The sequence below is a fragment of the Haliotis asinina genome, chromosome 5, assembly GCF_037392515.1.
Source record: "Haliotis asinina isolate JCU_RB_2024 chromosome 5, JCU_Hal_asi_v2, whole genome shotgun sequence".
Lineage (NCBI taxonomy): Eukaryota > Metazoa > Mollusca > Gastropoda > Lepetellida > Haliotidae > Haliotis > Haliotis asinina.
Genome location: NC_090284.1, coordinates 76,826,823 through 76,854,373, shown reverse-complemented (window position 1 = coordinate 76,854,373; position 27,551 = coordinate 76,826,823). Strand labels below are relative to the sequence as shown.

General features: G+C 43.2%; 1 protein-coding gene across 2 annotated transcripts in view; it reads left to right on the top strand.

The window, feature by feature from the left end:
• LOC137285329 (disks large homolog 5-like) overlaps positions 1-26,425 on the top strand; it is a 39,862-nt gene extending 13,437 nt beyond the window's left edge. Inside the window, exons 5-26 of one of the 2 annotated variants that reach the window (XM_067817692.1) lie at positions 3,860-3,995; positions 5,200-5,327; positions 6,127-6,229; positions 6,810-6,882; positions 7,346-7,452; positions 7,747-8,864; positions 13,155-13,338; positions 13,611-13,722; positions 15,318-15,396; positions 15,873-16,035; positions 16,378-16,480; positions 17,158-17,293; positions 17,589-17,760; positions 18,440-18,542; positions 21,218-21,434; positions 21,692-21,906; positions 22,654-22,692; positions 23,038-23,139; positions 23,595-23,719; positions 24,501-24,610; positions 25,058-25,167; positions 25,677-26,425. In XM_067817692.1, coding sequence (XP_067673793.1) covers positions 3,860-3,995; positions 5,200-5,327; positions 6,127-6,229; positions 6,810-6,882; positions 7,346-7,452; positions 7,747-8,864; positions 13,155-13,338; positions 13,611-13,722; positions 15,318-15,396; positions 15,873-16,035; positions 16,378-16,480; positions 17,158-17,293; positions 17,589-17,760; positions 18,440-18,542; positions 21,218-21,434; positions 21,692-21,906; positions 22,654-22,692; positions 23,038-23,139; positions 23,595-23,719; positions 24,501-24,610; positions 25,058-25,167; positions 25,677-25,780 — 3,739 coding nt within the window. In that variant the 3' untranslated portion in view covers positions 25,781-26,425. The remainder of the gene's footprint in view (positions 1-3,859; positions 3,996-5,199; positions 5,328-6,126; positions 6,230-6,809; positions 6,883-7,345; positions 7,453-7,746; positions 8,865-13,154; positions 13,339-13,610; positions 13,723-15,317; positions 15,397-15,872; positions 16,036-16,377; positions 16,481-17,157; positions 17,294-17,588; positions 17,761-18,439; positions 18,543-21,217; positions 21,435-21,691; positions 21,907-22,653; positions 22,693-23,037; positions 23,140-23,594; positions 23,720-24,500; positions 24,611-25,057; positions 25,168-25,676) is intronic. The other variant, XM_067817693.1, reaches the window with a different exon arrangement.
• The last annotated feature ends 1,126 nt before the right edge of the window (positions 26,426-27,551 follow it).

Sequence of the window (27,551 nt, the reverse complement as noted above, 5' to 3'; positions counted from 1 at the left end):
GTCATATCTTCCTGTGAACCTCTGTTCTAATACGGTGCTAGCGTTCAAGACTCATGATTGCCTACCATCTGATTTAGTTGTGCAGCCAGCGATGTTCTTTCAAAAGTAATCATTCATAAGGCCTTGGGTAATTTCCTTATGCATCGGCTTATTAGAACCTCTTCCCCAACATGAGGCGCAATATTGTTTCTTCTAGACAGAGCACATCTGTGAAATGGCAATTCAATGGCGTCTGCATCGCCCTCGTTGACAACAGACAAGCTAGCTATTAAACTTGTGTGTGACATCAACACAAGTCGCTAACTTGCTTAGGTTAATCAAGCCGGATGTAAGTCGATCTGTCAGGAATTCTGATTGGATAGAAAGAAGGGGGAGATCCTCCGAGTTGTGATTATTTGCCACCAGGGGACTTTATGAGAACCAGCAAATATGGCTGTATTAGAACAGAGGTTCGTAGGATGATATGACAAGTAACCTCTGAGGAAAGAGAATGCCTCTGTTCTAATGCGGACATATTTCCCAGTTCTCTAAAAATCATGGCCAAAAATCGCAACACAAATTATCTCCCTCTTTCTATCCAATCAAATTATATGTTGCAGCTACTTAGGTCCAATATGGCGGCCACCATGGAGTTAGTTGATCAACATGGGAAGGATAGATTCAGTGTTTCATGTTGAACTGAAAAGCTGAAACTAGTTCAATAGTGAGTGCAAGAATCAGTCAACAAGATGTTTTTGTTGATGTGACACACATTTAATGGCAAGCTTGTCAGTTGTCAATGACTGGTACAACAATGCCATTGATCCCCCATGACATGACTTGGTTCTGTCTAAACAAAACGTTTGTGCTGCCAAGGAAAAGGTCATAGATTTCTCAAAGCATACATAAATTAAGAAGTCTCTGTGAATCATCACTTTTGAAACCCTGTCACTGATCACATAACTAAATCTGATTGCAGCCAATCACAAATCCAGAACACTTGCACCATGACACGACCATATTAGACAAAGGTTACATAGGAAGATATGACAGCAGTAACATCTGTGGGACGAAAGGAACATCAGTCAGTGGGTTTCCCGTCAATAATTAACTTCGATGAGACCTGTAGCACTTTTACCCCGTTTGAAACTGACACTTTGAATGTGACTAATGCACCCACTTTCCATTGTGGGCATTGTTTTTGAGTTAGCCTATTCCAGTGTTCCAGGTGTTTCTGGAAGGCTGGAAGCACTGCCAGCACAGTGAACCACAGTGTCCATTATGAGGAACCTCACTGTCTGCCTTATCTGAAACATGAGTTGTGTTGTGATGGTCTTGTTTACTATACTGCACTTATCGTCTGGTTTGCCCTTGTACTTCCTCCAACCCAGCTGCTGTGATTAGGATATTAGGAAAACACATAATATAAACTGGATTGTTGCAACATTTTTACACTATTGGTGAAGTCAGTATTTTCCTGCAACGTGTTGGAATTGTGATTTCTTTCAGTGGACAAGTCTTTATTAATGATTCACACAATTTGCCACCCTTTTGCATGATATTACCAGTAGGCATGGTTCACTCAATGTGGATGGCAGGACACCATCTGAGCAGGTAGCTGTGGGTTTTTTGTCAAGGCCCCAAAATTACAAATCTATGTGTTAGGGAGAGTCACATTATGACTGCTGATTACAGCTGAGTTAAAGTGCCCATGCCACTATTTTTAGTACTTGAGTGTTTTTGTATGTGTATAGTGCTTATTGTCAGGTGCACTGACAGAACTAGGTGTACTGACAGTCCACAGACAGGTAAGTCGACGTGAGAGCTCCCAGGTGTGGCATATGTCCATAGTCACGACAAGCATTGCACCAGCAGTCAACCAAGGCCTGTCAGACTTTAATCCTTTTGAAATATTTAATATGAATAAAAGCTAAAGCTTGAGTACATTTTGCCCCAGCTGTTCCCATGAAGCCTGGCTTCACCAGGGTAGTGTGTGAGACTGTGTACACTCTGACTGAACAAAGGTCATGGATCAGTGAGCACGAGGACTAGCTGCCAGTTCGTCTCTTACATAACTTTAATGTGCTTGTAAATCTGCATGGATGGGAATTCTTCACTAGTTTGTAGAAAATATCTTACTCTTCATTTCCGTGGCTTGCTTCAAATCTCATGAAGTAAGACTTTTGTCAGACAAATTTGTTTGTCTCCCCACTGGAAATATTTTCGTAGTCATATGTCCCCATGAGGTATGTCTAGGTTGTCCCGTGTCCCTGTGGCAAATGTTTAGGTTGTCCCGTGTCCCGGTGGGGTATGTCAAGGTTTTCATGTGTTCCTGTGAGGCATGTTCAAGTTGTCATCATGTGTCCCAATGGAGAATGTTTGGGTTGTTAGTGTCCCTGTGAAGAATGTTTAGGTAGTCATGTGTCCCGGCATATAGTTAAACTCTGGCACTCACTGTTTATCTATACTGTTAGCCATACACCCGTGCATGTGTTATCCTGCGTGTTAGGTGTTCGTACCTGTGATGGTACCTACAGGAAACGCTGATGCCGTGGAGATAACTGTGCCGTTAATGACCCATATAGCAGGTCACCTAACTTCTGATGTCAAGCAATAATTACTACTTTATTTTTTTGCTGAATAGACATTTCTGTATAACCAACAGGTCTGAGCATCTTTATTTGTTAGAGGCTTGAAACTTACATCAGCCACTGACTAGTTTGTAGGCATCCATTTCGAACACAATACGTTTGTTGCACGTAACTGGTAACATTGATACATAGTTTGTTCATGTGCCACATTGTGTCTGAAGCACACCACACACAGTGTTGCATGTGCAGTCTCTCTGTATGAGGATTAGGCATTGAAGCCTCATTGAAGTTTACCGACATGGTGGCGAATCCTAGTGGTTAATGTGTTTGCTCATCATGCAGAAGTCATGGGTTCGAGTCCAACTCCTCACATGCAGTCTGGAGTCCCTCATTGTGATTTTGCCGGAATATTACTAAAAGCAGTGAAAACAACTCTCTCCGTTTCTCAATGAACTGTATGAAATGTTGTGAATATATGTTGAAAATCTTCATTTCATGTTCTTTTGAAATTTCCATTGTTCTTTCCAACAATGATGTAAGAAAATTCATGTCAGCCAGTTATTTGCCTTTTTCGTTGTTAGGACATCTTATTACTGTGATAACAAGAGATGATGATAGTATATTAATGTAGCGCACATATCCGCTTGTACATGCTCAAGGCGGTTGAGTGTTTCCTTGATCAGTGGATGTTTCCTTTTTCCGGCATTGTTTTAACCAACAAACTCAGGTTTCTGAAACTGGTCTGTGTGTAATCTGGGGACAACAGTGGTCTCCTGGTTTCTAAACCTGGTCTGTGAGTTTTGTGTTTCTGCATTACTAAAGCTGGTCTGTGTGTTATGTGGGGATGACAGTGGTTTCCTCGTTACTATAGCTGGTCTGTGTGTTATCTGGGGATGACAGTGGTTTCCTCGTTACTATAGCTGGTCTGTGTGTTATGTGGGGATGACAGTGGTTTCCTCATTACTAAAGCTGGTCTGTGTGTTATGTGGGGATGACAGTGGTTTTCTCGTTACTAAAGCTGGTCTGTATGTTATGTGGGGATGAAAGTTGTCTCATTGTTGCTGTAGCTGGTTTGTCTACTAACTTTGGACAGGCAGGGGCAGTCACCAGGAAACCGATTCTATTCAGGTTTTGCAAAGATATATGAACTGGTGGAGTTGCACTACGATTTACTATGATTAAGCAAACTGTGTGTAAAACACAGCAAGACATCAATTAGGTATGGCAATGACTGATGCTGTAATTGTCACTAATTGTCCCCCGAATACTAATGCTGTGCTGTTGCTCAGGGACAAGTACGAGGCTGTGGTGGAGCGGGAAGCAGGGAAGGGGCAGCTCAACTCCATTGGACACAACCACTCCCGCGACTCCGCCATCGACGCAGACCTACAGGAGTGGGAGTGTGAAATGATCGATGTAGAACTGGTAGGCACAGACTCAGACCTGCACTCCAACACAATCACTATTAGTTACGTACTGTCACAGATACCATTACACACTGTCACAGATACAGTCACACACAGTCACAGATATTGTTACTGTCACAGATACCATTACACAATCACAGATACAGTTACTGTTACAGATACATTTGCTGACTGTGACATATACACTTCCACACTGTCACATATACCATTACACATAGTCACAGATACAGTTACACACAGTCCCAACAGTTTACACACAGACAGTCATACATTCACCTTCCCTGTAAATCACTAGAACCTACACTTACTGGTAAACACATATAAGATGACCCCAATTTGCATACTTGGGAACACCCCACAGAACGATCCACTTGAAACAAGAGGGAGACAGGTTGTCTGATAAATATCGAGAAGTTCATTTTCCCCGTGCGTTTCACGCATGAATTGTTATAGCACACTCGATTTGGAAACGGGTACAATCCCATCGAATTGAATCAACACAATATACTGAGCAAATATGTTTAGGACCACCGATCCATTTCATGAAGCAAATGACATTTTCCTGGGGTTTTTTTTAACAAAATTGTTGAATATCTAAAATGCTTGTCAATGCCCCAATCATCTATTTGTCTTTGTCTTAACTAAAGGTTAGCTTGGAATATCAGTATCTTATGCCTGAAATTGCAGTCTTATCATTCGAGGGAATATGCGGTGTTGATTTCATATCACGGTTAGCATGTATTGCACATACATAATTGTCAAGCTACCTGTAGCAGCCAAGTGTACTCGCCCAATTCATTGCACCGCCTCTCTTGTCACAAATGCGTTTAGTGCGCAGGATCATCTAATATGTGTCTAGCAGTACCTCTTGATCCTTTACAGTTTTTATATCCCAAATTGTCCCCATGTTTTTCTTTTATTATGTTTAATTTTCATTGTAACATTCTGAGTAACACTTCCCAGATATCTAACAAATTTTGTAATGGGAAAGAGTAGCAAATTGCAAACAAATATTGGCCACTGAAGTTGATTTACATGGGTGAGTGCTTACTCTTTTATATTAACAAGTTATATAAGCTTTCAAGAATTGACACTGATACTGATTCCCAATCACAGGACACCAGCAGATGGGTCTCTTGATATTAAGTGTTCAACTAACCACAAAATTGTGACATAAACAAAGCTTTCACTTACTTTACTAGGAAGTGTTGAACGGAGACAACCTAGGGTTTGACCTCATTGGGGGCAAGGACGACCCCCAGTTTCAAAACGATCCCTCCCTTTTTGTGTACAACGTGGCGAAGGGAGGAGCTGCTGATGGCAAACTAAGGTTAGTGCAACTGCAAGTGGTGGATGTGAGTAGCTGATGTGGGTGGTTGATGGTGGATCCCCTGTGGGTGGTGGATGTCCCTGGTGGTTGATGTGCCTGTGGGTGGTGGACACGAGTAGTTGATGTGGGTGGTTGATGGTGGATCCCCTGTGGGTGGTGGATGTCCCTGGTGGTTGATGTGCCTGTGGGTTGTGGACATGAGTAGTTGATGTGGGTGGTTGATGGTGGATCCCCTGTGGGTGGTGGATGTCCCTGGTGGTTGATGTGCCTGTGGGTGGTGGACATGAGTAGTTGATGTGGGTGGTTGATGTGAGTTGTTGATGTGGGTGGTTGTTGTGTCCATGGGTGGTTGATGGTTGATGTGCCTGTGGGTGGTGGATGTCTCCGGGATGGTTGATGTACCTGTGTGTGGTGGATGTGCCTGTGTGTGGTTGATGTGCCTGTGGGTGGTTGTCCCTGTGGGTGGTTGATGTGCCTATGGGTAGTGGATGTGAGTAGTTGATGTGGGTGGTTGATATCCATGTGGGTGGATTCTCGGTATGAAATATGTCACCAAGAAACCAACCACTCAGGAAATCTGACTAGTCTCACTTGACCAAACTATTTCTACATCAAGGTCCCCGTGTGGGTGGGGATGGGTAGATCAGGTACCCTGTACTGAACATTCATGCATTGATGATTTGATTGGTATCAGGTGAAAGGCCAGAGCAGTTGCTGTTTCATTAATAAGCAACTACGCCATTGCTTGAAGATAGCATTGGGAACATGTATACTGACAATTACATTGTTTTTGTTGCAGATTGAATGACATAGTGTTGAAAGTCAATGGTAGGGATGTGACTAGCGTAGAGAAACGACTGGCTTCACAGGCCATGAGAGAACATTCAGGAACCATCACTTTGGTGAGTAAGTTAGCACCGTTTAAGTAGTCCAGGTGGCAGAGGGAAGATTTATTTAAGGTTATTGGTGTACCAGACACACAAGTTGGCAGAGGGGAGATGGGTTATTGTGTACCAGACACCGAAGTTGGCAGAGGGGAGATAGGTTATTGTGTACCAGACACTCAGGCTGGCAGAGGGTGGATATGGTATTTGTGTACCAGACACCTGGGCTGGCAGATGGGAAATGGGGTTATTTGTGTACCAGACACCCAAGCTGGCAGATGGGAAATGGGTTATATGTGTACAAGACACCCAAGTTGGCAAATCAGAAATGGGGTTATTTGTGTACCAGACACCCAAGTCGGCAGAGGGGAGATAGGTTATTTGTGTACCAGACACCCAAGTTGGCAGAGAGGAGATTGGTTATTGTGTTCAAGATACTGAGGTTGGCAGAAGGGAGATAGGGATATTGGTGTACAAGACACCCATGATGGCAGGGGGTGGATTGGTTTATTGATGTAAAAGAACTGCATCTTACAGTTTATGTATTGCTGCAAAGAGTTTGTCTGAGTGTTTGTGGCAAGGTTTATTTCTGTTGCAGGTTGTAAAACGAAGAAAATGGACCAGCGCCCGCATCTGGCAACCTCTTCAGCTGCTGTTGTCATGTCATAAAGGTAGGCTATGGAATCGTGTTGTCAGTTTTCTGTCTATGGTCTGCCCTGGGTCAGCCTTAGTGTCTCCTTGATAGTCTCTTCAGGACTCATTTGTTTCACATCTCTTTGGAGACTTGGTAGATATTGTAGATTCCTTTTAAATTTTAGTAATTTGATGTTAAACGGAGATCCATGGAGAAAGTCCAGAAGAATGAGGAATGTGTGATTACAGAATCAGGCTCTTATAGAGATGTGATCTTAAAAACTTTCCACTTCACAGTAGTCACGTGATGTTAAAGAGGTCATTAGGATATGGTAGAAGGCTCATTATTGGCTGGAAGACCCACCACTTTCTCTGGGGTCTTGATTGGAGGTCTTAGGAACGGCCTTTGGCTGTAGAATGTGTGTCTGTGGTGGGCAGGTATCTAACTGTAAACTGTAGTTTTGCTTGTATTCTGAACATTCATCATGCTTGTATTCCCAGATCCTGGTATACAGATTGAACACGGCTTGTTCATCACACGCATGTATCAAGGGGGAATCATTGCCAAGGATGGTATGCTGCCGAGCATCGGGGATCGCATTGTACAGGTGAATGGGTCAGCTAGGCATTACCAACTTAACCCACACTCAAGAACTAGTGCTTATTGTGAAAAAGTTAACTATTTTTACATCTCTGATTAAACACATGCTAGTTTGTTGGATAGCAAACATTTTGCATAGTATCTCCAAATACAAGAGAATAGACTTCTGCCTAAAGAAATAAAAAAGTGAACTTTTTCTTTGTATTTGTGAAGTTTTGTCATTGATAAATATGTAGTGGGTCATATAGTTTGTGAACTATCTTTACAAAGGTGATGAAAATTTCCAAATGTTGATTTGCAGGTGAACAGCAAACCTGTGTCAGCAGGAATGTCAGCTCGCGAGGCCATGAAGGTCCTGGAGAAATCCAACGATCCGGTTCAGCTTCATGTGTTGAGACAGGTGTCCCCCGTGCATTCTGCTGGCTCTTCCCCAACCCCCACCAGCCAAGCAATTATGTCAACACTTCCAGACCATTCGTATCATTCCAACCAGCGTAGTCACTCTGACACCATCCCGCAGCATGGCTTCCTCATGGAGGATGCCATGAGCAGCCACAGTTACCCACAAGGAGGAAACAAGACATCCCGGAGTCACAGCTCACAGACAGATAGTCTAGACAGCTCCGGGGCATCAAGGAAAAGCCGTGATCGCCAACATGGTGTCAAGGAAGTAATCCGTGGATTGTTCCGCCAGGTTCAGAGATCCAATGAGAGCCAGTTAGACGCGGATGAGAGGGGCAGTCATCCGTATGTGTCCAACTGCAATTTGGGAACTCAGGAAAAGATCATTGCTGAATTTGATCCTGTTATGAATCATAACAAGGATGAGAGAGTGAAAGAAAATTCAAAACCCAAATCTTGGAAAACTGAATTTGACATAGACAGCAATAGTGGGACATGGCCAAAATCCAGTAATCAGCCTCGACCTGCTTTTCTTCCTGGGAAAAACACGGTTGTAATTCGTTCACATCCTGGGAAAGAGAGACCTCCCTTGAGACCAGACATTTACATCCAACCCTCATCTTATGATGACAAGAACTCCCCTGGGAGACACTTCAGTCAGAACTCAGATTCCAGAATTCAGTATGGACAAGACGTACCAAGGTCGCTGTTTACAACACCCCGGAGGAAATCTCCTGTGAGTCCCCCAGCGGCTCCCTATGCCTTCTACAATGGACAGCCTGAGAGGGACAAGTTGTATGGATCCTCACAACCAAAGAACGTGTACCCTGTAAACCATGGTAAACCCCCTAGTCAGTCTAGTTATCCACAGAAACACCACCCAGGACCAGGGGGTAGCAACAGACCAACATCTTTAGACTTCCCAATAGGAGACATTCCATCAGAACGACCCTTTGAAAACAGAATTCCGTCCCCAATAACAAGAGTTCCACCAAGAAATTCACATCATCCAAACAGGTGAGACAGTATTCACATTCTTTAACAGTAAACAAAAACTCTTTTATCCATTATACTGCCCCTCACCACATGGAATCCCCCCCTCTGCCAAGCGGGAGTCTTCCTCTACTGTATGTATAGTTTATTCGTTCATTTAATAGGGAACAGAATGTTTTGTTAAACCTGGCAATTGAGTTGTATTGTCTGTGACAATTGTATTTTGCACTGGCTTTCCTGTGGGCTATGCATGTGTTGCATTCCCATGGCGGGAAGTTAGTGTCCCGCATGTTGAAGTATTGCGTTTAATTACCAAATTTTTCATGTCGTTGTGTCCACCTAATTTTCAATGTTTTGTATGTGTTGGATATGTGCTACTGTGCAGTGCTGTTATTCCCCCGGGCCCAGAAGAGTAGAGCGGCCAACTTTCTCTGGGTGGGGGCACGGAGAGTCTAGGGCATATTACTGGGCTCTGCTCGCTCTGCCAGCCTGAAGGCGGCTGTCAATCCCTTGCCTTTGGCTTCGGGTCCAGATGCCTCCGGACGCCTAGGCTACCCCGGAGAGGGAGTATTCGAGGGGGCTTTCCACTTTTCCTCAGCCCTGCGGGAAGTGCGTCAGCGTATCACACAGGGTATTCCCCAGGCTGCAGTCCTGACTAGCCGTCCGGACTCCAGTGCTGAGTTCCGCCCGCCGGGTGAGGCTTTTGCTCCGCGGCAGCCCTCACAGACGCAGCTCTGCATGCTCCTTTCTTTGGTGCAGGATGTGATGGATCCCCTCCTTGTTGGTACTCGCCTTTGCTTCGATTTGCTCGAGCTTGTTCGGTGAAACCAGTGGGGGGTGCTTTTCCTTGTACCGGTGGTGGGTGACTGTGTTTTCACTTCGATCACCCTCAGGGGAGGTTCAGCTTCCTTGCGTGCAGCTCAGGGTGCTAAAAGGGGTGTATGGTTCCACCTTTTGCTCAGTCGGGCCCCCCACTGCGGCAGGCATACCAGACCTATGAGGAGGTCTATTGGAATGCCATTCAGCAAGTGCGGATGGTGGTCCATGCGACTTACCTCTCCTCATAACAGAGGTCAGCCCTGGAGGCAGAAGGGAACTCTGGGGACGTTTCCCTGAATGTAGTTCTTTTGCATCAATTGTCCGAAGTGCAGGCCTACAGCCATTTGCGTAGATATGGGGATACTCAAGCTATGGCTGTCAACGTCCCGTTACTCGGCAGTGACACAGCAGACCTTGCTGTTCCTTCCGTTTCAGCTAGGGGCGACGTCAGGTCAGAGGGTCATCCATGAGGCTGCAGCAGCCACTACGTCTTTTAAAGACTCGAAGGCCTTGCTGGAGCAACCGCGGGTTAATCGCTCCTGCACTCCCGTAGTGAGTTCTTCCTCCAGGATGCAGCCTATGTCTGAGTCTGTCGGCTGGCATCGGCCGCTTAGCAGGAGTAGGAGAAGTACTTGTGCCACCACAGGCAAGGGGAAAGAGCAGACCTCTTCGCCTGGCTCACAGCAGCCTTTTCGCAGTCTCAGGGGGTTTGCCCCAACCCCACATTAGACGTGCCGGCTGTTCCTGCCTGGCAGTCCCAGTCACTCCAGCTGCAAGGGACTACATACACCCTCTTGCCTCATGTCTCCTCCTTTCTACCGGAATAGGAGAAGGCAACGCGAAATCCTTGATTGCTGTCCACTATTTGTGTTGGCCATCTACCACTGTGGAAGCCTGTTCGAGTTTGTTGGCATAAGGTGCACTCTGATTCTGGGAGACGAGGTTCAGGCTTTGCTGGACAAGTACGCAATAGGATGCGTATCTTCATGTGCCGACACCCCCACGTTCAAGCAGTTCCTTCGGTTCTCTTATGACAGGGTGTGTTACCAGTTCACGTTGCTCCCTTCAGCATCTCTACGGCCCAAAAGGTGTTCACCAAACTCATTTTAGTGCCGGCTACTCTAACCAGATCACAAGGAGGGAGTTGTCACACTTACCTGGACGACTGGTTGCTCAGTGCACTAACTCAGCCAACAAGTCTAGACTCTACTCACACAGTGATTGACATTCTAATTCGGCTGGGGTGGATCATCAACCTCAGGAAGTTCGACCTGGTACCCACCCAGGACTTGGTCTTTTGTGTTGGCCATCAACCACTGTGGAAGTGAGGTCAAAGGGTCCCTATGGAGCTCCTGATGCTAGCTCTTACAGTTGAAACCAATGCGTCCCTTTCGACCTGGAGGGGGTTGGTGTTCTGGGCAGTCTGTTGGTGTCTGGACACTGGTCCGAAGCCGAAGCCAGTCTTCACACCAATGTCCAAGAACTGCGAGCTGCGCGGTTGGTTTGTTGGTTGGCTGTGCGAGTGCTTTCTGGATCATGTCAGGGGCCAGGTGGTTCTTCAGTTGGACAACCATACGGCCATGACTTACATCCTGAAGTGTAATGAGTGCTCCTTCGGGAGGCATGGGAATTCCTCCTCTTGTGCTATTGGTATGACTGTCAGGTGTTTCCGGTTTATCTCCTGGGGCTGGAGAACATGCGAGCAGACGTTCTCTCTTGCCGGATCCTGGCCCTGCATGAGTGGATGCTCGATCAGCGGATATTCGGAGTCACCCCCAGTTAGAAGGATCATTCTAGTTGGATCTGTTTGCGTCCGGCAGGACAAATCAGATACCCATGTTGTGCTCTCAAATACTGGACCAGAGGAGGTCGGCTTCCGCCGCCTTCCTGCTGGATTGGACGGGCAAGGTTCTATGGATGTTTCCACCACTTCCCCTGATTTACTGGGTTCTCTCCCAGCTGTAAACCCAGTCAGCTCGGCTGCTTGTGCTTCTGGCACAGCCTTGACCGTCACAGAGCTGGTTTCTGGTAATTCTCAGATTTCTGGCTCAGCCTCCTGTTCTGTTACCTTTGCAACCGGACATTCTCACTTAAAACGGCTCGCCACACCCCAATCCTAGGATTCAGTGGGTGGCTTGGCCTCTGTCAGGTCTAGCGTCAAGGTATGCGGAATTCCTGCAGCAGTTGCAGACAGAATTCTGGCTTCAAGTCGGGACTCGACAAGCGTTCAGTATGAGGATAGGTGGTCCCACTATGTGCGCTGGTGTTCAGATAAGGGGATTGCAGATCCCTTTTCTGTGGATTTAGTCCGAATGCTCGGGCAGCACCCTCTCGTGCAGCGATTTTTAGCTGGTGTGGATCGGGTTCCACCTGCTGTCAGGCGTACCAGCCCACCTTGGAATTTGTCAGTAGTGCTTATTTGGCTGTCTGGTCGTACTTTCTCACGTCTATCGGCTATTTCCATTCAGCAGTTAACATGGAAGACCGTATTTCTGGGAGAAGGGTTTGCGATTTACATGCCATGTCAGCAGGCCTGTTCCATCCAGACTGTGCCAGTATTCGCCTCCCGAATTCTTACCGTCCAAAGATCAATCACACTTTCCATGTGACGTCTCCTATTGAACTTCCTACTCTCACCCAGCCTTCTACATCGGGGACCTCTGCAATGAGCACTCACCCGTTGGATGTCCACAAGACCCTTAAGGTCTATAGCTAACGAACACAAGAGATCTGTACGGGTACCCATCTGTTCTGCTGTTACAGTGGTGGAAAGGCTAGGTTGCCGGCTAGTAAACAGACCCTATCCTGTTGGCTAGTTTCGTTCATTTGTGCTGTTTACCAGGCTAAGGGCGAGATTCATAATTACAATTACGCTATTATTACGTACTGTGACAGAATTCCCTCTTCCCTAGCCTCTGGTATTTGGGAGTCTGAGTTTATGCATATATGTACCCCAAGGACGATCTCAATGAAAAAAAAATTAGACAAATCTGTAGAGGTTTCCAATTCCTTCAAGAGAATCATCCTTGCAGTAGGGTCACCCACTTCCCCGCAATTCTGTTCAATGCTTTATTCAACACAAGGAATGATGATACGGGCTTGGATGCTTACCTGGTTGTCTGCGCGGCAGAGGGGTGATTCCACATGGTGAGGGGCCGTATAATGAACAAAAGAGACTTTTTGTTTATTGTACAATATTTTATTAAAACATTGATACAACTGTCACGTGACATTTTCCGGCAACAGAATCTGCATATATGTACCCCAAGGATGATTCTCTTCAAAGAATTGGAAACCTCTACAGGTTTGTCTAAATTTTCAGTACCACAGTTATTTGTGTTGTGACACTCATGTGAGCTGAGATAGTGGATGAAAGTTAGTAGGCCTTGTCCAAAGGTTATAAGTAATATTTATCATTAAGCCTTACATCGATCACGAATGCAATGATTGCATGGTGTTTTTTCTTATGTAGATTTTTATATTTTGGTCTTACAGCCAAGTGCCGGCTCAGCCACCCTATCGGCCGGGGAATCAAGTGTCGGCATGCACGCCTCCACCATGTCCCCCCGGTTCCTCTCACAGCTCATACCCAGCCAACTACAGATACACCTTGCCTCTTGACTTTTCACCATTACAGTTCTGTCCAGTGGACTACAGCTCACCCAGCATTTCACAACAGGTGGGTCACATAGAACAGCTTACAAAATGACTCTTCAATCTGGGTTGAAGTCAACAGTTTATCAAACATTTTGTACATGTAGATGTCATTTTGATGCTTGCTAGGGTCAGATGTTTAAGATGCATGTGCCTTAGTGAGTTCCTGTACACGATGGATTTGTTCAGTATAGGTCAAGGTGGCCAGGTCTCTGAGAGCTCAGCTATTTTGTCTTCAGAATTACTCCCTTTCCATGCAAGGATCTTCTTAGATGATGGTATGTTTATCTCATTCAGAGCAACTCCACCATTGACCGAATAACGCCGACGTTCAGTGAGGATCCCCCACCTCGCTACTCTCACTATGGCCGACACAACCACAGCCAGAACCAGGGCTCCGTGGAAATAGGTCAGTTGTCTTTCTTCAAGGACTGTCAGCTTCATTTGTGTATTGTTTGTTCTGTTGTACTCACTGAAACCTAGACTCTTGTAGTTTGGTAGGCCTTGGGCTGTCTTTGCCTAGGTAATTGTCACCTCCAGCAGAATCAGCAGGGCATGTGTCAGTAAGCTAGTGTTAACATGTTGAAGCAAGTACCTACAGAGATTGATTAAATATCAGATTTTTCATATCCTGACACATGCTTATTTGCTTATCTCCCTCCTCTATGCGAAGATAGTAGACCACTTGAAATCCCTGGAAGTTTCCTTCTTTTGAAACCTCCCTGTGTCCTTCCACATTGGTCACATGACCAGGCCTGTTGGTCACTTTCCTCCAGTTGGAGGTAACATAGGAGTTGGAGTCCCTATGTGGCATTTAACATCCTATTATATTTCGGTCCTTCACACAAAATTTAACATTATATGGCTTTGGTCTGTATTAATTATCATCACCACATGAAATTGTGTGTAAATTTACATATATGTCATGTTGTTGAACATGTATTTCATAATGTGAGATTACATTGTCACTGATGAAAACATGCTCCTGGTGTAAGTTGTGGCTGTCTGTTGCTGTTCTGTATTATTATGTCCTACTGGCATGGTTATTTGTTCTTTCAGTGTTCACATTTGTTTACTATTCAAACGCGTGCAAACATTTTTACGTAGGCTGTTTCTAGATGTACATGACCCCAGAGGTTTTTTGTTTAGTACATATTTTTTATTTCAAAATATGGTTACAACTGTCGCAAGAATTTAAAGAACAATTAAATGCTTATAAGTACCCCAGTATAGGACTCTATTAAAAAAATCTGCAGCCTCTACAGGTTTGTTCGAATTTTAATCAGAAAATTTTTACATTTACATAAGTGAATATCATACATTTAGATCATCCTTATATATGTCCTACATAAACCACTGTGTTTTTAGATCATTAAGATCATTAAAATAGGTACTTAATTAAATAGTTCTAAGTGTCTAAACTATCTTACACAACAGTTTCCTGATAGCAGTATGGGGTGTTTGAGAGGCTGTGTCATGTTAATGATGGCTGTACAAGCGTTCCACTATCCTGGTAGCGATATCAAGTGTTTAAAGAGGCTGTGCCACATTAATGATGGTTGTGCCCAGTTAATGATGTCTGTGCCATGTTAATGACATCTGTCAGGGATTCAATTTTTTTTTAAAAAAAAAAAAGCAACTTGCCACAGGGCAAAACTACAAGAGAGTAACTTGTCCTGACTAATTTTCCACTTGCCCTGATTTTATGACACATTGTTTGATATTAATGTTTACTGGACTTTTTATTGCAGAGTGATAAAATTCAAAGAACCATAGCTCAAAATTACTGTTATTGAGAAATGTAATAGCAATATCATGAGCAGATATGAAATGAAATTCAAGTTTATTTGAAGTTTGAAACCATAAGTGTAAATGATGTAGTAGTCCACAGACAAGTAAGATACCATTATCTGATTGCCCAAAGTGAAAACTGACTTGTTTCGGGCGATGGGATTTTTAACCCTTGATCTGAGCCACATTAATGATATCCATGTCATGTTGCAGTGTCCGGGCCAAGCAGTCCAGGATCATCCCTACTCAAGTTTGAATCGTGGATGTCTGAGGAGTTTCTGAGACGCAAGAAGTAAGCAACAGTAGTTATGTCAGGAATGCTGTTGTTCAGAAATTCACAGCTCACTTATCAGAATCAACTCCCTTTTTCCAGTCATGCGTTTCGATATAGATACTTGCACCTCTGTTAAGCACCTGCTTGGACTTCTCTGTCTTTACTGATACTACAGCTTCTAACATCACACTTAAATGGAAAACATACTCATCTAGAACACATATTGGATATGATGACGGGTAAATGAAATGTGTCTTCTTTTGTACATCAAGTATGTTGTTTGTGAGAGCCTGTTTCCTTGGTAACACCCATGTTGTCCAGGTGTCCTCAGTAACACATGCTTGTCAGAAGTGTTTTTTTCTAAAGTTTTCTGCCATCCAGTCAATGGTTGACTTATTGTTAATCCTGGAGATAGACATTATGTTTTTTGTATGTGATGCCATATAATTGGTTTTACTTCACACAAGGGTTGACAACGACATTTTCCCCCACAGACCACGCCCGCTAGACACAAGGACTATTACCATACAGAAGACAGCAGAACAGTTTGGCATTCAGATCAATGCAGGTCCGTCTGGTGGGATATTTATTTGCTCAGTGAATGAAAAGAGTCTTGCTGCTCAGGCAGGTCTGGTTCCTGGGGATCAGCTCCTGGAGGTGAGTGGCACTGCATGCAGCAATAATCTTCAAAGAAATGGATAACATGATGACCTGGCTTATTACTACGGTTGTGTGTGCTTGCTTCTTGGTACATATATCTTCCAGAATACTATCATGGAGAAAAGAGGAATAAGATATTCTCATAGAGATAAGATTTTTATACACTATTTAGGGAATTGCAATTTTTCAAGAGTTACTTCCCCTGCTATATTTCTCTCTTGAACATGGTGTCTGGTCACAATCTAAAATTACCAAGGTGTGACATTTGTGTCCCATGTGCTCATTGTTTGTGATAACGTACAAAAACTCTTGTACCCACTCTCTGTCTCTGTGTCCCAGGTTTGTGGTATCAACATGAGAACAGCATCCTATGCCCACGCTCTGACTGTGCTTAAGCAGTGTGGGGACAACCTCATCATGAGAGTCCAGTACAACCCAGACAGTAAGTTCATCATTATTGGTGAATTATTATTCAGCTATTTATTCATACAGCAGCAGATTGACGTCACTTACCCATACAACCACCAGTATATGACGTCACTCACCCATACAACCACCAGTAGATGACTTCCACTTACCCATACAACCACCAGTAGATGACGTCACTTATCAATACAACCACCAGTAGATGACGCCACTTATCAATACAACCACGAGTAGATGACGTCACTTATCAATACAACAACGAGTAGATGACGTCACTTATCAATACAACCACCAGTAGATGACGCCACTTATCAATACAACCACCAGTAGATGACGTCACTTATCAATACAACCATGAGTAGATGACTTCACTTACCCGTACAACCACCAGTAGATGACGTCACTTATCAATACAACCACCACTAGATGACTTCACTCACCCATACAACCACCACTAGATGACTTCACTTACCCATACAACCACCAGTAGATGACTTCACTTGTCAATACAGCCACCAGTAGATGACTTCACTTATCAATACAGCCACCAGTAGAATTACTTAAGCTACGTCCACCTTCAAATTGACTTCAGTGATCCATACAACTGCACTGATTTCCATTAATCATACAGTTACCAACAGAGGCTTTTCATATATACAGACATGTCTATGATATTGACCTGGAATTCTCCAGAATATCGTGAGCCGCATGAGTCATCCAGTACGGGTTCGATGCCATCAGTTGCGGGGACAATCACAAGCTCTATGGAGGGAGACAAGTCCCCACTCACCATTACCCACATGTCACCTTCACTCGAGAAGACAAGGAGGTACGTCCAGCATGTTGCAGCATACCTACAATAACGAGCAGGTGGTATGGTTTGGGTGTCATAAATATGAAGCTCCAGTACAATACCTTTCTGCACCAGGAGATTTGGCAACAGAAATATTTATCATAGGCAATTAATAGAACACAAATATACACTTGAATACTTAAATGTGTGTAGATGTCATGGTGCTCTGACAGGATGTTTTACATGTCCACAATAGAATTTGCATGGAAATATTATTTTGCAGATCAAAAATGTCTTTACTGACAGATGATGTAGTGTAATACATTTCCAGTTCCGACAGCTCAGGTGATCGTCCCCGATACATCACTCTGAAGAAGAGAAACAGCAGTATTGGTTTCAGTATTGTGGGCGGCAACGCCACCGGCATCTTCGTGCATGAGCCACCACAGACCAGCACCAGTGACAAGAATAATGGTGTTCAGCGAGGAGACCAGATACTCGAGGTAGGTAGTGCCAGTATAGGGGAAGTTTCCAATTGTGAAGGTGCTCTCCTGCTTAGCAAAAGCTTCTGTTGGGCATGGCTGCTTCAGGTGACTGGTGGCTCAGGCGGAATTGAGACATCGCTTTGCTTTCAGGAAGTATTCATGTTAATTGTTCATGTTTCCATCTTGCTCGGTGTTGCAAGGAATCAACTTTATGCATGACTCCTGGGATGATCCCACCATGTAGATGCACACTCCCCAGTGCTTGTTATGCGTGGATATATATTCTAGGGTTGTTTCTAAACCTGCTTGTTAGTGTCATCGTACCTTCATGCCATGTATAGTACATATAGTATTTACCACTGGTTTGTGTCAGCCTCAGCTTTTCTGATGGCAGGCCATGCTCTGCTGGAATATTAAGATCTATTTTGTCTCAACAGCCATAGGCCATGACTCATTAAGTCGCGAAAATATAGTTTAGTTGAGGCATTCTAGTTTTCTAGTTTTACTCTCTTCTAATTGCTGCAACTTGAAGGGAATTACATCCATTCTTTGAAACACAATGAAATTTTCTGAACTGGTGATTTGATGTCAGTAAGATTCCTTCCGCGGGCCTGTGCTGCAGTGTACACTTGGTACTGCCCTAGTTCATTTCATTTGCATGCCCCTTGAGTGTTGAGCTTTGCCTTTCCTATTTCAGTACAATGGCCTGGACTTTCGTGGCATAACAGCAGAGCAGGCCCTCCTTGAGCTGTCTAAACCTTGCTCCACCATGAGAATCAGGGCCCAATTAAATCTCCCCAGTGAGTATACCATACACCAAACTTTCTTGGATGCCTCTGTTTGTAAACCCCAGCAGACCCTACTGAACACTCTTCAGGACTTACTGGTGACCCCTTTATTATCCCATACTACGGAATGGGAGGGTGATAATAGCTTTAACTCCTCCATCCGTTCATCCAACATGGTGGGGACAGATTTGCTCTAAAAAAATTTGAGATAGTTTGGTATGTGTTTTCAGAACATGAATGCCTTGATGGAGTTCAAAAACAGCAACTGTGTTACAATTTGTTAGAGTTATGGCCCTTGTGCGTTTCCTCACAAACAGCTTTTAAGAGTGCACGTTTTCCCCAATGGGGACAGATTTTCTCTTTAAAAGTCATAGATAGGGAAACCAAATGAATAATTTATTTTCAGGACACAAATGACATCATGGAGTTTAAAAATGGAAACCATGTTACAATTCTTTACAGAGATGTGACCCTTGTCATGCTTTTCTTGACTTTGGTGCTCTTTACCCCTAGTGGGAACAGATCTTGTTAGGAACTTATGGATAGGGTATGGGTTGTCAGGACATTATTGTCGTAATGGAGTGAAAAAATCAGAAAACATATGGGAAAGAACTCTGTGATGAGGGATATTGATGACCACGTCTTCCTGTTAATTACTGAACACCACCTGTATTAATTGCTGAACACCCCTCCAGGAATTACATTACACCTCCCTTATTAAATACTGAACAAGGAATTACATTAGACATCCCTTATTAAATACTGAACACCCGTCCAGGAATTATTGGACATCGCCTTCATTAATTACTGAATACCCACCTTCATTAAATACTGAACACCCCTCCTGGAATTGTGGAACATCGCCTTCATTAATTACTGAACACCCCACAAGGAACTACGTTAGACCTCCCTTATTAAATACTGAACACCCCTCCTGGAATTATTGAACATCGCCTTCATTAATTACTGAACACCACCTCCAGGAACTACTTAACACCACCTCCAGGAATTACAGAACACCACCTTTATGAATCGCTGAACACCCCTCAAGGAATTACATTACACCTCCCTTATTAAATACACCCCCCTTTCAGGAACTACTGAACACCACCCCCAGGAATTAATGAAGACCCCTCCAGGAATTACTGAACACCCCTCTAGGAGTTACTGAACACCTCCTTTATCAGTTACTGGACACCTCCTTTATTGGTTCCTGAACGCCGCCTTCAGGAATTACTGAACACCCCCATGTTACCAACCTCTTAAAAGCTGTTATATAATAAGTCACGATATCTAGTGATTTTATCAAAATTTATGTACATGTATTTCTTAGTTAGGCTGGCGCAATTTTCAAAGTTCTCATATGCCGAACCGAAACAGACCGAACTGAAGACCTTGTACCGTGATACGTATCATACTGTAGTAAGGGCGTACCGTTTCACCCCTAATTTGTGAACACCCTTGAGGAATTACTAAACACCCCTCCAGTAGCTAGTGAACACCTTTTCAATAATCACTGAACACTCTAGAGAAATGAATGAACACCCCTCCAATAGTTACTGAACACATTGAATTACTGAACACCCATGAAGAACTACTGAACACCCCTGCAGTGGTTACTGAACACCTCTCCAGGAATTTGTGATCACCCCTACAGTGGTTACTGATCACCTTTCCGGGATTACTGAACACCCTCTCTATGTGTTATAGAACAAACCCTCCAGACTTCACTATAGTCCATGTTTTGTTGTATTCAGTGCTGAGTATCCTACATCTGTCATTGATGCTGCATGTGATGTGAGCCTGCCTTAAAGTGTTCTTGTTCAGCCTTAAAGTGTTCCTGTTCAGCCCTAAAGTGTTCTTGTTCAGCTTTGAGATGTACGCTTTCAATCAGCAATCAAGACCCATAAATATGCACAGGGAAGGTTTCTACTGTATGTATTTGCAGCAAAGTGGTAGGTCATATGAGTTGAAGACATCCAGTGGATTTAAGTTCTGTAAACCAACTCACACAAATTCATCCAGCCTCTGAATTTTTATCCCCCGCAACATGTTTTCCAGGGGTATTAAAAAGCACCCCATCTGTCCATCTGCGCTTCTGTCTGGGTGCACACATTTATTTTTTCTGGAGCAGTACTCTACAACTTTTCAATATTTCTTCACCAAACTTGACACTTAGATTGGTCTAGTGGTGTACTGGTGCCTTTTGATAGTTTTGAAATTCTGAATAAAATATTTTTGGCGTTTCCATGGCAACAAGTGTGACTTAGACTGAAATTGGAGGTAATGCGGGGGATATTGATGACTGTGTCTTCTTGGTTTTTTTTATTTTATTTCTGCGTGTCTGATCTGCACTAAAGGATTCGTCGTCCTTCTAGAAAGAGTGGATATTTTAGAAGACCCATAAATATGTACAGGAGAGGATCCAAAATCTGTGGAAAATGCCTCTTGGGGAGAGTGCCCCATGTGAACTATATTTTGTGTACGTAGATGAAGGTGAAATGTCTCTGTGTAACTGAGGCCACTGGTGCTCAGGATTTGTGCATTAGGAACGTATTAACACAACAGTGTACAGAAGTCCTCCTTTTGTGGTCAGCCCTGTTGCTTTTAGTTTTGATGTTAAACTGCAATAATACTTGTTGTTTTAGTGAGCTCACTGTTTCTACCATTAAGAACATCATTTACAGAATACAACAAGGTCCAGAACTTGCCGGGAGATTCTATCTACATCCGAGCAAACTTTGACCGAATCGCAGAGAGTGAGACTGAACTAGCTTTTCGCAAAGATGACATTATGCTAGTTGAAAGCACCTTGCACGGAGGAACAATGGGACTGTGGTTTGCCTGGCTTGTCAATGACGATGGGAAGAAATTGAAGGGAGGCACCATTCCCAGCAGAATGAGGTAGGCTGATAGTTGTACAACGATGCTACAAACCTCGCTTCCATTGCAGTAAAGAAAATTTATTCCTGTTTAGACATCTTCAGTACTGTGTTTAGTTAAATATCAGAATACTGATTGTGACCTGAAACTGAATGCCCATCACTTCTGTATTCTTATGTGAAGTTTTTATGACAATACAAGTCAGTGGGAAATGATACTATTGATGTAGCATGCAGTATATGGGGCTGCACATATACATGAACATATCTAATCTCCAGGTTGGAGGATGACATGGTGCTCCGTCGTAGTCTGTCTGAGAGCGTCAGTCTGCATGAGTCAGACGACCTTAAAGGGTCACGTCGTGGCTCAGGCACATACAGAAGAAGCTTTTTTCGCAGGAAAAGGCACCAGCGAAACAACTCGAAGGAGAGCCGCGAGTTGAGTTCCTTCTCTGATGCTTCTCTCAACAGTGACTCTGTTCCACTACTTGATGGTGAGACCTACTTCTTTCTCACAGCACCACTAGTCTTCCCCAAGGATAGAGGCACCTACAAAAGTACATATGGCCCAGGTGACTGGTGCAGCATGCATGGACCGAATGACTCATGCGTACACAGGAAGTGCTGTCTAACCTGACAAACAACATTGTTCATTGGTTAATATCAGCGCTTGAACACTTAGTTAATAAGTTAGTGTTTCCTCCAGACCACAAAAAGGGCAAGGCAAAGTCGATGTCATTGTGGCTGTCAGTGTTTAGGCTGATCATAAGATGCTTGTTACAGTTGCTGACTTTCAGTCTGTTCCTGTGCTGCGTCACAACTAGCAAGTACCGGGCAGGGCGCAGTGAAAAAGGGCAGGGCGCCAGAAAAAAAGGGCAGGGCGCAGCGCCCTTCTGAAATGCTCTGGAGGAAACACTATAAGATAGACCTGATGACTGTCAACTTAAGAGAAAGTGATGAACAAATAATGGCATCATTTGTAATGCAGTCATTAAAAGCTATGTACATAGTGACAATGACTCAACAGTCTGCATATGATGGTAGTCTGATGTGTTTGGTAGTGTTCACTACCATATTGTGATGGTGTTTGGTATTTTTCATTTGCTATGAAGAATGGACTGCTTCTGTATCTGACACGGTCTCCTGTACAGTAACCATACTGACAGCTGTCACTGCAGAATCACATCTCCTGCTCCAGCATAGCTTATACAGAAATATGACAGTATTTGTTCTGTTGACAGATTCCATGTATGGCTACACGATCATGGAGAGAATTGAGTGTAAGTATAGGATGTTTGTTCCAAACCTGGATCAGATAAGTTGGCCATGATAGATCTACAAACCCATGTTACTGATGCTTTTTTGGGCCCAGATGCGATAATTTGCAGGAATATTGCTGGTTATCTCATTCACCAACAAAACAGTTATGTCATACAAAACAGTCAGAATTTCATATATGGCTAACTGAACTTTAACATTGTAAAATACTCTTATGTACATACATGTAATTGCAAATATTGTACAAATATATATTTGTCTTTAAGGAAACATTGCTCACTCAAACGTGCCATAGTAGCGCCCAGTTTGCATGTGTATTTGAGCCCATGACTGGCCTTGTGTTCCAGGCAAGAAGACCCGACCTGTTGTCCTGCTGGCTCCGCTGGCTGAACCCCTGATTCGCAAGCTGGAGTCAGAGTCTCCCGACAAATACCACCAGTGCAAACCCTGTAAATACACGATTTGTCATGTTGCCCCTCTGAACTTGAAATAGTCATACCAATATTTCCATGTTATCCCAGCTCATGACATTCTTATACCAACATTTGTAAACATGTCTCAATTCTTGTAGCAGTAATATCTTCATGTTGTCACTTTAACTGTGTCAAGGCAGATGATACAAGCGACTTACTGGATCAGTGATCAGATTTTATGTTTCGGTGTCTGCTTGCAGTATCAGTGGATCGTGTGGTCCAGGCTTGATTACATACAGGCCGCCGTCACACAACTGGAGGGGGATTGAACTAACTTTGCTGATTTAGACATGGAAAGCGAGGGTCCTGGTCCTGATTCTTGGTTCCACTCACCTGCCTGTGTTGAAATCAACAGGCATACTCGGTATCTCCTCAGCCCATGATGTTTTGTCAACTGTTAGTAAGATATGGTTTTTTTTGTGATGTTACAGCAGGTGGCTACACGCAAAACCAGCTGAATCAGAATATGTCCAAAGGAGTGGTGATCGATTACTGGAAACGTGACGACCACTTTGAGTGTGTCCGTGTCACAACCATTGAAGAAATCTGTGATAAGGTCAGTATGCGTTATGGCCCTCTGTATATTTGCAATAGTGAATTAATAACCAGATGTAAATTCCTCTCACTTGATGTGAATGAATGATAGTAGGCATAATGTCAGATTTAACAGTAACGTGAAGTGATAATTATTTCAGTACATGCTTCTAGCAATTGAGTATTGTCTCTCTTCTTGGTTGCCATTATACATTATACCTTGAGTTATCTCCCCTAACAGAAGTGCTGGAAACCTCAAAATTGTTACTGTGACACAAATGTGTATTTGTTTTCTGAAAATCTTTGTAATCTATTCTCAGGGGTTTTGCTTCTTATTTGTCATAAGTCGTAAGAAAAGCAGGCTAGTCAGCCATAAGATTACACATTCTACACTGTATTCTGAACAAATATGTTTTAGTATGCACTTACTGAAACAAATCATCAGGCAATGAAAAAAGCCTGTATCGTATCGTGCAGCTCTTGAATCGCGATAACATGCGTATCGATTAGTCGTTACAACTCTAGTGGAGAAGGCTTGGAACGTATGGGGTTTCCCTGCACATTTATTAGGGGAGGTAAATGTTGTGGAGAGTTCTTGGAGAACCACTAGTGAGAAAAACAATACAAAACAATGAACTGTAAAACTATTACACAAGCTAATTTTTATTCAGCAACCAATTTTAGGGAAAAAAGCAATCAAGTGTTAGAGGTAGTATTCATAGAATTATGATCATTATTGATAATGAGATAAAGTTTCTGTGTTTGTTGGCTGATCTTTGAGATAGATGCTTGTTTGTTGACAGAAAGTCCACTGTTTACTGAAAGTCAGTCCGGCTGCTATAGAAAGACTGCACCATCTCAAAATATACCCCATTGTTATTTTTGTGAGGCATAAAAACTGGAAACAAATCAGGTAAAGTATAGTATGTTTGCACTGAATTATTAACATTGTTTATTAATGGAAGTTAAAGGCATCATATATTTTTAAATCTGGTTATGTGAAAAGTGTATATTTCCTCAGTGATCTTGTAGACCTCGCTGATCTTATGGACTTGAGTGATCTAAAGAGAGGAATGATCTCATGGACCTTGATGATCTCATGGACATCAGTGACCTCATTGATCTTGGGGATCTCATGGACCTCAGTGATCTCATTGATTTTGGGGATCTCATGGACGTCAGGGACATCAGGGATCTCATGGACCAGTGTTACACATGGTCCAATGGTCAGCATCTGTTGTCATGCACCGAATCCCAGCTTCGTCATTAGGAATGGTTATTTCCATCACTATGTCTGCGTAAGATTAACTACTGCTTAAGATATAACCTGTACCACTTTATTCACCCTCACTTCTTTCAGGGAAATACGAGATGTCCAGTTTCTGCCAGAAAAGTTGTCCAACAAAGCATCCAAAGATATATATGAGCAGCACCTGAAGATTGAGGCAGACCACCACCATTTATTTTCCGGTAAGCCAGATTAGTGAGGTTTCCAAACCCCTGACAATGTGAAGGTCATTTGCTCTAATTGCAAGTTGCTAATATCATCAATGGCATTCCCACAGATTTGCATTATTATATCTGAAGTATGATATTTACAAAACAAGTTTCACCAATAATGTTTGGTTATCGCACAATTTTCTTGACCCCTGTAGAATTCCAGGTTAGATTTTATTTGAACTCCAATCCTTTGTGTCATGTTATTGAATCAGTGATCTGTCATGGTGACATGGTGACATCATGTCAAAGGTTCGTGATAACATGGATTGTTGGAGACATCTGTGACAGTATGGATTGTTGGAGATGTCTGTGACAGCATGGATTGTACCAGCTACTAGTTTGTCTGGTCAGGACATCATTGTTGACAGGCAGCTGACATGTAGCCGTAATATTGCTAAATGTTTTTTTAGAAAAACAAACACCAATCTCTTTCCTTGTCCCAACTGACTGTATAATGCTCTAATGTCATTCCCCTTCAGCCACCATCCAAGGAGGCAACCTTGCTGAGATGTGTATGCACATCAAGACTGTGATTGCATCTGAGCAGAAAAAGCCGGTGTGGGTGTCTGCTGTGTGCATGTGATTGGCTGTCTGCCTACACTGACTGTATGCCATTGGTCAGTATATCTCAACTGTGATTGGTGGATTCAAGTCAGGTGACCACTGTGATAGGATGTGAATATTTATGAGCTAGAGACTGGTGAAACAGAAACGTGGACATTGGTATCTCACAATCTGACTTTCTGCTTTTCCATGTGACCTCAGTTGATGCCTCCCATACAGGTGGGGAGGGGGCCAGAGTCTGTGTTGAAGCCATCAAAATGGACTAAAGACGACACTCTATTGAAGTGTCATTGACTTGAGGATGAACAGACCAAGGTATTCCAGGACGAAGTGCCTTCATCGTGCGATGAATCAGACTGTCCAATCGATAATGTTGAATCATTCCAGGCGCTTTCACTTTTGCTTTTGTCACAGTTCTGCTTTTGGTGGAGTCATGCTTCCCGTCATTGTTGCATGTGACACGACTTTGAGCAGTTGCTTCACTGATGACAGTGATATTCTTCAGGGTCTTGTACATTTTGTAGCCTTTAAACTCTAGGTTTGTTAGAGAATGGCCTACTTACTGTTCAGATTTGTGAAAAAGAGATTTGATATTTTAATGTTTATTTAATCTGTCTGTCTTGATTACTAATGATTGTAATGTTGTTGAACCATGGCTTCCATAGTGCCCCTGTTATAAGTTGATAAGAATATTATTTCAAGGACTCTGCAGTTGTACATGTGGACGTGTTCACGAGAGTGTTAATTTCCTCATAACTAATGACTTTATTTTGTAGCTGTAGAAATTCACAGATGGTAGAAAACAGAATCATACACATAGGACACTTTCTTACAGGTATAGCAAAACATTATCAGTAGACTGACTACCCCCTCACACACTAACCTTGAAACTAAGCACTGTTTACTGAGTAACAGATCCCTTCTAGTGTGCGGCCTTAGTGAATGCCTTTGACTGAGAGAACCTTTCTTTCCACCTGTTTTCTCTGAACCCTGTCAGATATTTTTGTTGTTGAACTGTGTATACTGCCCCTGTGACCTATCACAATATCACAGTGTATGCTGTTTCCCAGCAAGATGTTAGAGTTCACCAGTTTAGGGAGAGGATATCTACCTACATCAGAGTGCCATTTTCGATGATTCGTTTTTGAAAGCTTCATCTTTTAAACAGCCACAGTGCATTACACCAACAAGTGCTTTAAATTGCACCAACTTTTCTGACTTGCATGGCTGGGTGTGGCTGAGAGGATGGGCTCACCTTGCAGTGACCTTGTTTGACTTCAGTCCTATCAAGACAAGGTTATGCAGTGTATGAAACATTAAAATGATTGTCTCATGATTACCAGGAGGTTTAATTATCAGTGTTTTGTGAGGATTTTTCTTTGTTTGGTTGCCTGTTAACTAAGATATAATTTTTGTCATTTGCAACCAAGTGACTAGAGACAAGTCCATCTTAAGACAGAATGTTGAGTCTATGTTGGGTTAGGTTTTACTGCATGGGATGCACAGGGGAGAGATACTCTTCACAATGGTGGATGGACTGAAGCATAGTTTGATTAACCATTCTCATGATAAGATGTAGCATGCTTGAAGAATTGTGGTTCTGTGTGTGTGCCATCATCAGCTTGTTCATATCATGTTCACTGTGCTGGCGTACAGACCTGTGTAAAGACACCTGTGTTTCTGTCACAAGCTGTAGTACTTCACATTTACACATTCCACGGTGATGGAGAATGCACGTGGTTAGGCTTCACACCTTAATATTCTGGAATTTAGTCTGCAACGTGATTAAG